We start from the raw sequence: 12,424 nt of genomic DNA, 5'->3' as shown, positions 1-12,424 counted from the left end.
GATACCTAGCAAAAAGTATATTAGCAGCTAGTTAGCGACAAACAAGAAACATGGACTATTCAAAATTAAATTGTCTTATAACGACAACATTTAAGACCTGTCATTAACATGTGGAAGGGCAACTTACATTTCTTCAAATGAATTCAAGACATTTTAAGGCCTTCATTTTAGATGCATAAATTTAAGACCTTAAAGAATGTGTGGTCATCCTGTTTTCAGTGTCGGGACAAACAATGTCCTGCCTTACCTGGCCTCTCCTTGCCTGTTCCTTTGCTCTCAGACAGCTTTTGTATTAAGCTTTCCTCCGAAGTGTTCTCGATATTCCTCACAAATTCATTGTGCACCTACAGAGAGAGAAAAGGACAAGCATGAGATGGGAAAACTGGGTCAGTAAGGACCTTATGTGACTCTGAGAACCTCAACTATGGCAAAAAAAACCCAGTCAAGTCAAGTTTATGCGCACAGGACATTTCAGCAACAAGGCAGTTCAAAGTGCTCTGCACCAAAACGACAACAGTACAGGGACCATTTGAAACCAGAAATAAACATTACATTTTGTCAGTATTATTAAGCAAATATAGATCAAATATATTGATCAAAGTTCCACTTATTTTGTATCGAGTTACAAAATAAACAGGTGGGTTTTTAGTCTCGATTTAAGGGAACAGCATCTTCGCAGTTTTCTGGAAATTTGTTCCAGATTAGTGGGGGATAGAAACTGAACCCTGCTTCTCCAGCCGACTCTGGTTCTGCAGAGTCGGCTAGAACCAGAAGACCTGAGTGGTCGGGAAGGTTGATATTTTAATGTACTTTGGTTTTAAGATTACTAAAACAAGCCGTCTGCCATGGGGCAAGTTGCACCGACCACGCCTTCCTTCAGCAGAGAGGTTTTGTTTCCACCGATGATCTAAATGCATTTTTGATAATCTTTTCAGTCTTCTGTAAGGGAATGCCATTTTGAGTCTTCATTAAATAACATCTAGCAGCAGGAGGTCACTCAGAGGTGCTTTGAGGGGTCAACTTCCCTAAACATTTCAGTTTAATTCAGCATTTTTCAGGTTATCCGTCCTTTTATCTTGTTAGCTAAATATGCTAGTACACAGTGGATTAAGTGTATAGGTGCAAAACTGCTTGTGTAAATCTAATAAAATCAGGGTGTGCCAAAATAGTAATGGCAGGGTACAAAACGGGTTTATGAACACTGGATTATTTATTTAGTTTTTTGTCTGATAAAACTGGTAATATTTCTGGGATGCTAACAGAGTTTGGCAATAACAGTCAGAAAAACCTGTGGAAATTGTTTTTAGAGCTAATGGGAGTTCAAATCCAAAGAAAAAATGTGTATCATGAATGTGAAACTGAAAAGATCAAACTTGTCTAGAGAGATTTTTATTGATTGCGTTGCATTATAAGTGCATTCACCGGATCAATGCATTGAATATAAACTGTACTTATGGCGTGCTGTGGTAGCGTAGGGGATAGCGCAACCCACATTTAGTGGCCTTGAATCCTCGACGCGGCTGTCACGGGTTCGATTCCCAAACCCAGCGACATTTGCCAAATGTCTTCCCTCCTCTCCTTCGCCATGTCCTGTCAGCTTACTTTCATATAAGGGACACTAGAGCCCACAAAAGACCCCCTGGTGGGAGGGAAAAAAACTATGCTTATGGAGAATAGTTTATAACAAAATGTTCCTCATCCGTTTTAGTGATCTTTTATACAGTTTTACCATATGCATACTTGATGCTCCTCCAACTTTCAATATTTTCAACACTTTAAGCTAACGCTTCTTTAGCATGCGCAGCCCTACTGGGTCTCACAGTTAGACCAGGGTGTCAGAGGTTGTCTTTGTTACTGCCATGGTTACCCTCTGGGCAGTGTCACACAAAGCTTAGTGCTTGTTTGCACGTGTGCCTTTCGAGTTTGGTGAAGGTGGAAGTGCGAGCGACGCAAAGGCATGAAGATAAAGACGAGGGGCTGACTGTCGCATCTCGACAAACTATTTAGATGTGCGTGATACTCCTGAGCGCTACAGCGAGTGGCTCCACCATCAAAGCAAGACGGATTCACACACGTGCGTGTGTGTCTATATATATGTGTCTGCCCCAACCTCCCACTCCCCTACTGGGCCCCAGTGGTGAGGTAGAGTGCATTAGCCATCTATGCCCTGCCTAGCAGCAGAGGATGAGGAGGGGGAGGGTGTTGGTGGTGAGGTGGTAAGAAGGTTGCCGTGGCGAGGAAGCACACACACCATCCGTCAGGTGCTGCTGGCGTGATGGTGGTCGCTAATGTCATCAACGTGTCTTGCTCTGCTCATCTCATATAGAGACACGCGCGCAAACACACACACACGCACGCTCATATGTCAACACAAACAAACAAACAACCAAAAAAAAAAAGGGTCCTCGTCTCTCCACTGAGACATTCGCCCACATGCTACACAATATGCGTCTGCCCTGAAGGCGCCCTCGCTCACGCACAAACGCTCACTTACAAAAACAAACACAGCACGCACGGCGACAGACGCACCTGCCTGTCTACGCGGCGAGCCGGTTTAACTCTCTCGCTGCCTCTCTCCACGCAGCGCACTTCTCACCACTTTTAAATGCTGCAGTTCTTTCTCTCTCTCTCTGTCTTCTCACTCATCTCTCTCTGTCACTGGTCGCTCAGAGCCAATGCTCTCGGCAGCCTCCCTCAAAATAGCTGATAAGATGCCACAGTTGCTCTGGTTTGGTTAAACAACGGCAATCACTTGTCAATGACAGCTTAACGACGCAAAGTAGCTTAGCATTAAAGCCGACTAATGGAGGATCTTTGAGTAAACAAGCAAAAACAACAGACTGAGCCTTTTCCCTTTTAGTGGGGAGTCAGTCACCTTTTCCCCACTAAAGGCAGACTGAGCCATGAGCTTTTCGTGTCGCACTAGAAACTCCTACATGGTTTAAAAACTCGGAATTGAAAGGAGAAAGCAACTGCATGATGCTGCCACTACCGGCTCTACATTTTTGTTGGATGAAAAGCAAAGTAGCAGGTGGGAGGTAGGACAAACATCAGCAAAATCCCTGGAAAAATTAGCATTTTATGGTCAGTTAGCAAAAATAAAAGTTTATGCAGTATTTTTGGTCCAGTTTCCATTTCAAATATCTTAGTACACTTGAAATAAGACAAAACTAACTTCTGAGTAGATTTTTAGCAAGACATAAGAGCTTCTTCTTTAAGCAATTCTTTAAATTTGATTAAAAAAGTATTAGTTCCACTGGCAAATTATTTCACATACAACAAGACCCTTTCTCATGATATAAGTGAAAACATCTGCCAGAGGAGCAAGTCCCTTTTTAATCAATACTAAGGGATTTAAAAAATAAACAACAACTTAAAACAAGCTCCTGTATCTTGCTAAAAAGCTACTTGTAAGTTAGTTCTGTCTTATCTTAAGTGTACTAATATTTTAACAAGAAACTAGATCAAAACCACTTTGAAAGAGGGGAAAAAAAAAACAAAAAAAATAACAGAAAACTTCTAACACAGTTGCTGGTATTCGCAGCAACGAACGTCTCAGCAGATTTAGCAAAAAGCGACGTTGTGGAGAGTTCAGAGCAGAGAACTGCAACCTTTACAATCCAAAGAGCCGTTTTCGTCCCTCGGCGAAGCAACACTTTCACAGCCGCAAATGTTACGTAACGTTTTGAAAAGAGAAAACGCATAATTGTTGATGAATATCTACTTTTGCAAATTTGTTTTAAGTATTAAAAGAACCACAATTTTATTTTTATGTTAAGAAAATAAGAAAAGAAACTTTTTTTCCAAGAAGAGAATGATTTTTTTTGTTTTCTTAGATTGCGTGTGGAAAAATTATGCAATGTTTCCAACGTGCAAAATTTGATCTACAAAAACATTGGAGGTACTTCGAGTATCAGGGCGTGGATATCGATTATATTTATTCCATGAAAAAAGCATATTAATGTTATTTTATTTTTTAATATTAGTTGGTACTTTATCAATCTGAGCCAAAGTTATTAAGTGTAAGGCCCTGGTTCAGAGGAATGATTAAAAAAAAATCCAAATTAACATCTCAAACACTCCAGGCCTACAACAGCATGTCAAATGATACATGATGTGTTCAGAAAACTGATGAACAACTATCCTTCGTTTTGGTTTGTATAGGAAAATGTCTACTTCTCAAAAACACAGCTTAGGCTACTAAAAGTCTCTCCAGAAAAGCCACAAAACTTGTAAAATAATGTTTTTTTAACAGAGGACACCAAGCTAGAACTGATTGACCATCAAAAAGCTTCATAACTGGCAAAACCAAACAAAGCACATCTGCATAAACTCTTCAATATCAACTTTGAAGCATGGAGGTGGAGGAGTGATTATAAGGGCCTGCTCTGGCCCAGAATGGAGTATTCGTGATGCTCATGATGCAAAAAAACAAAGGAGCCAATCTGCAACAGAATTGCTGAACAAGAAAAGAGTCGAGTGGAGGCAAAGGCCTCGCCTGACATGATGCGTTGGAAGTTTAAAATAGCAGGAACAAATCTCAAGTCAGAGAAGTGAAGTAATTTTCCCGACGAGGAATGTAAAACTCCTCCACACTGATGTTAAAGAATGCTAAAGTTCTACCTCCTGCGGGATTATGTGGCTTCTCCTGTGTTTATGATGATTTTTATGGGAAAGCCTTTCCCCAAGATGTACAGCAAAGTCATGAATGCAAAGCAAATGTCTATTTCTCATGTTAAAATTTCTGCATTAAAGATAAGAAATTTTATAAGTGAATAAGACTCCCCATAGACGGCCTGATTTCACCACAGTGACAGAAAACAGGAAAAAAAAAACTAGAAACGTTTATATATTTTTAGACAGAAATCAAAAGATGCTACATCAGAGCTTCACAGAAACAAAACAGCAAAAACGTGAATTTGTCCAAAAATGTAATTTAAAAAAAATAAAAACTGCATACTTTCATTACAGAAAGCATATCTCAATAATCTAATAAGATAATAAAAAAAAAAATCTTTAAAAAGGTGGAACTCTTTCTTTTTTGTGTGCGTGTCTTTCTGTGTTGTGGTGAAAATATCAGTTCATACTCTCACAATTACATCTTTAGAGAGCGACCAGCCAGCTGTGAGGGATTTTATTTTACGGTGCGGCATCGCCCTCTACAGGCCATAAAAATAGAGCCGCTACAAACTAATGAAAACATGCCAGCAGAATGTAGTAAATCTTGACCATTAAGTCAAATTGCTGAATAAATAATAAAAAGAAATTACCTAGAAAGCATTAAATACTCATTAATGGCGCTCTGTGAGTGATGTCTGAAAACCTTTCCAGCTGAACCTACAAGACTTTGACAGTCTGAAAATTTAGACTTGATCAGCTTGGACCAAAAGGATAATTTCCTGGTTTTCATTTCAATTACTGACCCAAATGACGGTGGATCACTCGGTGAGCGACGTCAGAGAAACACACTCACCTCTCCGATCTGAACGTGCGTTTCCTCCACAGACTGCGAGTATGAGCGGATGATCTCCTTCATGTGGAGAATGTGGTTTTCCTCGATGTCCTGGAATCTCTGAAACAAACGCAGACGATATCTATCGTCAGGCGACAACAAAGCAACCGCGTGCCAAACAACTTGACGTCACACTGTCGAGAGGATGGGAAAGCAAAAGAAACAAGAGCGTGACTTTGACTAGAAGGGAAATCTTCTCTCTGTGACCTGGTGTCTGAGAATCTGGGTGGTCCGAGGCGCGCGCACAACATAAGTCCTTTCACGAGACGTCGATTTTGATCATGTCAGGCGCCGGTAAGGATTCATTTCTGGTGTGTTTTACTGCAGTGTTTGAGCAGAGATCACAGGCCTCCAACGCTCTCATTGAGATCCGGGTTTTGGACATAAACTGAGCTCAAACGGTCATGAAGAGAAAAGTCCAGGGATTAGTGAGGAGATTAACTCTTAATAATCACAAAAAAAAAACCCAGATAGAGAGCCTCTCGTGTCTGACTGTGAAGTACAAGGGTGTGCAGCCACAGCGCCATGCAGAAGTATTCATGCACCTTGAGATTCTCTACATTTCATCATGTAACAAGTGATGTTTATCCTCAATATAATCGGTAGTTATAGACAAATCAGGGTATTTTTGTAAAGCTGTCTTTAGTTGAAGGCTAAGAGATGCATGGTGTACGAGTCTCTTTGCACATTTAAAGACTAAAACCTTTGACCGTTCTTTGAAAAGTAGTTTCAAGGTCATTCAGTGCCGCCACAGATTAGAGAACAGGCAGAGATTTCTTTAGAAGCTGTTTTCCAAACCATGTTTCCTTTTCTAAGCAAAATTATTCAAGTCAATTCAAACTCATTTCAAAAACACTTCATTTGGGATGTGCTGTGGTGGCGCAGGGGTTAAGCACAACCCACATAAAGAGGCCTTAGTCCTCGACGCGGCCGTCGCAGGTTCGATTCCCGGCCTGGCGACCTTTGCCACATGTCTTCACTCTTCCCTCCTGTCAATTAACTAGTCAAATAAAGGCCACTAGAGCCAATAAAACCTTTAAAAAAATACTTCATTTATCCCAAAGGGGAAATTAAATGCTATCTCAACTCATATCATCCAAGCATCTTCAGCGAGTCGTTATGGGTGGTGATGCTGTGGGCCGAAAGAACTCCAGTAGCAGTCAGTCTCGCAACAAATCTGAAGGGGCTTCTGACTGAAGGCTGTTGCGCATAACTCCGACATGCTAACAGCTCAATATTTGGGCAACAGAGGTGATGTTGCCCAGCAACAGATCTTGGATGACACCATATGTTGTTAGCAAGCGCTGCTAATCCACCTCATTTGCTTTTGCCGCCTCTGTCTGCCCTTATGATTAGAAATAGACGTAGCTGGTGACTTGATCCTTGTCCAATACGATTAATTGAAGAGATGGATTGAATTTTTTTTAATTCTGTCACTAGGGCTGAAACAATTAATTGGATTAATTGTGATTAATTGATGATTGAAATAATCATTAAACAATTTAGTAACTGACTAATTTCAGACAGGAGCATACTTTGACTTTGAATTAATGAGTTAAATCAACTTTTAATTTCCCTTTGGGGGTCAATAAAGTTTTTTGAATTTTAATACAGAGTTTAAAAAATTGCAGTTTGGTGAATAAAACAACATATTTAGAGCAGCAATTAAATAAACCAAACCTGTACCATAAAATGTATATAGATACATTTTGCATTTAAAATAAAAAAACCCTTTATCTGCAAATATATTTTAGCCAAAACTCCTCAAGAGGTATAGATTTAGTTCAGGTTTACTAAAGAAACTGTATGGTATTGCATTTTAGGTAATAAAATGTTTATTTTTCTTACTTAACAAATGAGCTTTATTATTTGTTTACTTGAATATTTTTATGTATTTGTAATATTGTATAAAAGTTTTAAGTGGCAAAATAAAAAATTTGTGCAATTTTCTTATCCAATTAATCGCTTAATCAGCCAAATATTGATTAATCAATAACTAAAATGATTGCTCTATCAGATTCAAGCCCAACAAAATATACAGAAATTGATGGTTGTAACATGAAAAATGATTAGAAAAAGTTCAAAGGGGTATAAATACTTTTGCAATGAACTGTAAGTAAGACTGTACTTCCATTTACTGCACGGCTAGAACCGCCGTGCAGGAGCCCCGTTGATGTCAGAGCGCACATGTGCTCACAGTGTTTATAATTATGTGTCCACATGCGAAGCGTGGGGGACGAGCCGTAGACGGCGATCCAGCGGAAGTGCGAGGCGCAACGCCGCTTCCTCCGCTACAGCGAGGAGAGAAAAACGGCGGGGGTAACTCGAACCAGCTCTAGTGGCGGTGCCGCTGCGGTACACCAGGATGTGGAGGCCCGATTCTGCTGAGCTGATTTTAATTTGGAGTTTATCTAATCAGCCGCTCGGATGGATCCAATCAGGGTCTTTGCACAACGATCCGGTTACAGAGGAAAAAACACAATCTGGAGTCGATATGGGACCTGAAACATGGAACAGACGAGCGCCGGACTTACAGATTACGCAACAAAGCGTTTGCATCCCACAAAGATGGAGAGTTTGACATTAAATCACATGCACACAGGGGGAGGGGTGGAGAATCCAGCTAAGATTCATAAACACCTGTGAAGTTTCTGCCATCTTCTGTTCAAAGTCGGACTTGGCTGAAGCGTACTTCTCCACGTATGACTTGTAGGTCTCTATGGCTTTTTTGGCTTTCACTCCGGCCTGGAAAGTGAAAACAAACAGATCGATGACTTACGCTGGTTTGCTTTCCGGATCAGGTTAAACGTATCAGAGGAGTGAAACCAGAGAGCGAGTTCAACATCTGAGGAAAGGATTCGCTCAGGTTTTGTGTTTCCATAAACCAGGACACACTTCATCATGCTACATTAGCGTACCAAGGATATGTGGTGTGTGTATGGGTAAAAATGGGCGACCTCCCACCTTGTCCACTTCTCGCTGGGTGGCCCCCTCTTTGCGGAGCCGCTCCTGCTCCACGGTTTTGGCATTGTAGTTCTCCTTGGACTTCTGGAGAGACTGAGAGATGGACTGGATGCTCTGGACGGCTTCCAGGGTCGGTGCCACTTCTTCTTTTGTCTGAAAGGCCGCGTGGGCTGGTTAGGTCGCTCAAAAAAAGAGTTTTGTCTTTAAAAAAAGACAAAAGACGTTTGCCAGAGACACCGATTGCTCTGATCCTTATTTATGTCAATTAAAAGGAAACATTTGGCCTGAACAGCCGTTCCTCTTCAGGAAAATGACTTCACCCCAAATCAGGGTTACTGCACAAGTCACATGTGGAAATGCCAGACTTTCAGAGTTACAACTGAAACTTTTAGGTTAATTCAAAATAAGCCGGTCAGTGTCAACGCACGCGACTAATCTGAACATTTTAACCTGTTAGCGTTGCATAACACAGATTAATCAAACTAATATTTTGACATAAACGTCTATCCTGAATATGAAAACCTGGAAAACTGAGACTCTTCAGACATGATTGGTTTAAGATAATAAATGTTTTTTTTGTTGCTTTTTCTTTTTAGAAAATGTGTTATTGCTATGGGAGATATGGGCATTTGCCCAGGGCGGCATTAGAACGGGGTGGGCCCCCCAGGAACTAGAAAGTTAAATATATCTTATCTGTCAATTGTTCCCAGAACAAGTTTGTTACTTCTAGTTTGCATTTCTAATGGAGTATGTTTTCCTTAGTTGCAGTTTAGTACTGAGAGACTAAATTATCTGTTTTCTGCAAAAAAAAAAAAGAAAGAAGATAAAATGATAATAATAATAATAATAATAACAATGATTGCCTGCATTTCAATTGGTTGGAGTGCAACAGGAGGGCCTTGTACAAATGCCTTACAAAGTTAAGCATAGTAATTAATCGTGATTAATCCGATTACATTTTTTAATCGACTGACAGCACCAACTTTAAAGTGTAAATAGTAAAAAAAACAAATAGGAGACGGACAGATGAATGAAAAGATGTTGCCATGAATAATCAAGTTCCAGATTTTTCCTGCCTGAGTAGGAATCTTGTAAACTCCTCTCCCAGCTCCTCTGTTAATTCTCACACATGTGAACCAGGCCTTCAGCCAGGCAGAGGAGGAAGCAATTAAACCTACAGACTCGCTATGAAACGTATACAACTCCGTATCTGAACGGTTTTACTTTATATGCAGAATGTCGGTGTAAAATAAAAGCCATAAAACTGCACAAGCGTTTGGAGGAAGAAGTCGTCGGCGGATTCTCCGGCAGGGGGCTGCAGTGTGATTCCACACAAAAGCGTTAAAAACCTCAAATTGGAGCAGAAAATGACAGAGACAAGAGAAATCCATGTGAATAAAAATGTCAAAGTGCCATAAAATTAATCAAGGAAGCGCTCTAGTTTACATCTTCCACAACAGGACGAAGACAAAACAGTGGTGAAATATAAAAACGGAACGTTTTCTGCCAAGGACAGGGTTTAATTTAAATACGCACATTTAAACAAACTGAAAGTTTGGGTTCTTCTTGAAGGTAGGAGCTACAAAGCAGAAACCTAAATAAATGCTTTAAGGATAAATAGGTATCCATAGAAACAAAATTAAGCCAGAGAAAAGGATTTTCTGTGGCAAATCTTGTTCTTTTGAAGAATTGCTAAAAAAAAAAAACTTAACGAAGTTTTTTAACGACAATTCGAAACTACCGTAGTACGTGAAAACTTTCATAAAAAGGAAACAATGAATTCAAATCTTATGTGTCTTTACCTTCTTGTGTGCTTTGGCCTGTTCTTCCACGTATCTCTGCACTTCTTTTATAAGCTCTTGCAGCTTCCTCACTAGGTCCATGTGACAGCTGGCCAGTTTCTCCGTTGAGCTTTTGAAGATATCCCATACTGGTGCAAAGGTCCTGTTGAACAGATGGAGTAAGATTCCTGTTATCGATGTTTTGTATTATTGCTATTGTTTCTGACAGAGTAAGGAAATGGATAAACTCACCCCAGCTGAGAGAAGTTGCCAGCCGACTTGGCGAGTTTGGTCATGGACCTGGCGTAGGCCTCTTCAATGACACTCCTACAGGGAGAAGAGACGCTTCATAATGACGAAGGCACAGAGAGTTTTATATGTTGTTGTCTATTACATGAGTAAGTAAGGTTAACAGCTCATTCATTTAACTGAAATGTGACTAAAGTTCAGGTTTTGACTGAGTACAAAACAGGAAAATTTGTCGAAGATGACAGAATATAAATCTACATGCAGCACCTTTTATTTAATTTACTTTGTGACTACATAAAAGGACCAAAACTGACATTATTAAAAATAAGAAATATGCATAAATGGCCCAATAAAATCAATCAATTCTGTTGTGATGGGGGGCTGGGGGGGTTGTTTTAATTACTTATTATCACTCTTATTATTTTAATATTATACGTATACACATGTATATTTTGCTTTTTGTTCTTTTCATCAACTTATTTTATTATCATTTTCGTACAGCACTTTGGTGCAGTTTTAAACCTGTTTTTAAAGTGCTGCACAAATAAATTTGACATTGACAATACAAATAAAATGTTTCAATTAATTTTAAAAAAGAGAGAATTTTACCATATGTTTCACAATTTAATTGACATTCATTTGTATTTTTAAGCACATAAATTCAATTTATATATATATATTATTCTTCCTTCTAAGTCCCTTTAGGTAATTTATGTGTTAATTTATTCTTTATTTCACCCACCCACTCACACCGCTCCTTTTATTTCCTTTACAACAATGCGACAGGAAGAGAAAAAATGATATAAACTGCTGCAGCATCGCAGAGAAAGTCTGAATTATACATCTTGTCCAGCCATCTTGTCTCGGCGGTCAGGATCGTTCGGGGGGAAACGGGTCAACCGAGCGTGAACTCAGACACGCCCGTACGCAGCATTCAAGCATCAACGACAAAAGCCTTTGCAGAAGATGCAGCAAGACAGAGATACAGTGCTGTGTGTTGTCATGTTACAGATACACGTCTCAACGCGTTGGATTGGGATTAGAACAAAACTAACAGACTAGGATGACGGATAAAGTGCAAAGTTGTCTGAAAACATGCTACAAAAACTCCTCAAAACTGACTTGATACCAGATGGCAGCATGGTTACTTGATATTATCCTGTATTGTCCTGCAGTGGCGATAATGTTAATAAATATTAGGGCAGCTGGGTTATTAATACATTTTAAAGATTAGTCAAATTTTTGGTTTTCGAAGATTTCCTTTTTGGTTTTTTCCCACCAATGCATTCCTTGTGTTTCCATAGTTTAGAATGATGTCAGCACGCACAAGGCCGCCATCTTGTTTGACAAGTGGCGTTTGACAGCTTCTGTTTACCTGGACTTTGAATTCAGGTCGGCTCTACGACTAAATGTAAGGGTCAGGCTAAGATTTTATATATTTATTTATTTTTCTTACGATAATGCAGTAATAATATGACACAATTTAAACAATGCGAGAATAAATATATTACCAGAATAAAGTCATAAAATTAGGAGAATTGAGTCGGAAGTTTATGAAAACTCCAAACACAAACAATAACAAAATAAAGTATAATTTGAGCCTTTTTCTCATTAAAATGACTTTTCCCTTGTAATTCTGATAACGCTATACTCTTGTAATCAAACAAGGACCTCGTACCCAGCCATACAGCTCACTGCGGGGATGGTTTAAATAAAATGACAGAAAAAATGTTGAACATATTTTCTGTCATTTCTAAGTAAAAAACAAAAAAAACATTAAAATTGCAAATACAATCTAGATTAGATTTTTCAAGCCAAATCGCCCAGTCCTAGTAAATACTGTGATGACTAATTAAAATTCAGCTTCATAACACCAACAATTACTGAACCCAAAATAGTCCGTCGCTGTGTGAATATT

At 39.4% G+C, this 12,424-nt stretch overlaps 1 protein-coding gene across 14 annotated transcripts in view; it reads right to left on the bottom strand.

Annotated features, from left to right (window-relative positions):
* Window positions 1–12,424, bottom strand: part of fcho2 (FCH and mu domain containing endocytic adaptor 2) — a 56,632-nt gene that overhangs the window by 28,717 nt on the left and 15,491 nt on the right. For all 14 annotated transcript variants that reach the window (XM_044095956.1, XM_044095947.1, XM_044095951.1 and 11 more), the window contains exons 3-8: window positions 10,510–10,584; window positions 10,279–10,420; window positions 8,477–8,629; window positions 8,153–8,257; window positions 5,474–5,572; window positions 248–344 (exon numbers count right to left, since the gene is read on the bottom strand). In XM_044095956.1, the coding sequence (XP_043951891.1) occupies window positions 248–344; window positions 5,474–5,572; window positions 8,153–8,257; window positions 8,477–8,629; window positions 10,279–10,420; window positions 10,510–10,584 (671 nt within the window). The remainder of the gene's footprint in view (window positions 1–247; window positions 345–5,473; window positions 5,573–8,152; window positions 8,258–8,476; window positions 8,630–10,278; window positions 10,421–10,509; window positions 10,585–12,424) is intronic.

This window comes from Gambusia affinis, linkage group LG17, assembly GCF_019740435.1.
Source record: "Gambusia affinis linkage group LG17, SWU_Gaff_1.0, whole genome shotgun sequence".
In the NCBI taxonomy this organism is placed as follows: domain Eukaryota; kingdom Metazoa; phylum Chordata; class Actinopteri; order Cyprinodontiformes; family Poeciliidae; genus Gambusia; species Gambusia affinis.
This window is presented reverse-complemented; position numbering and strand designations above follow the sequence as displayed.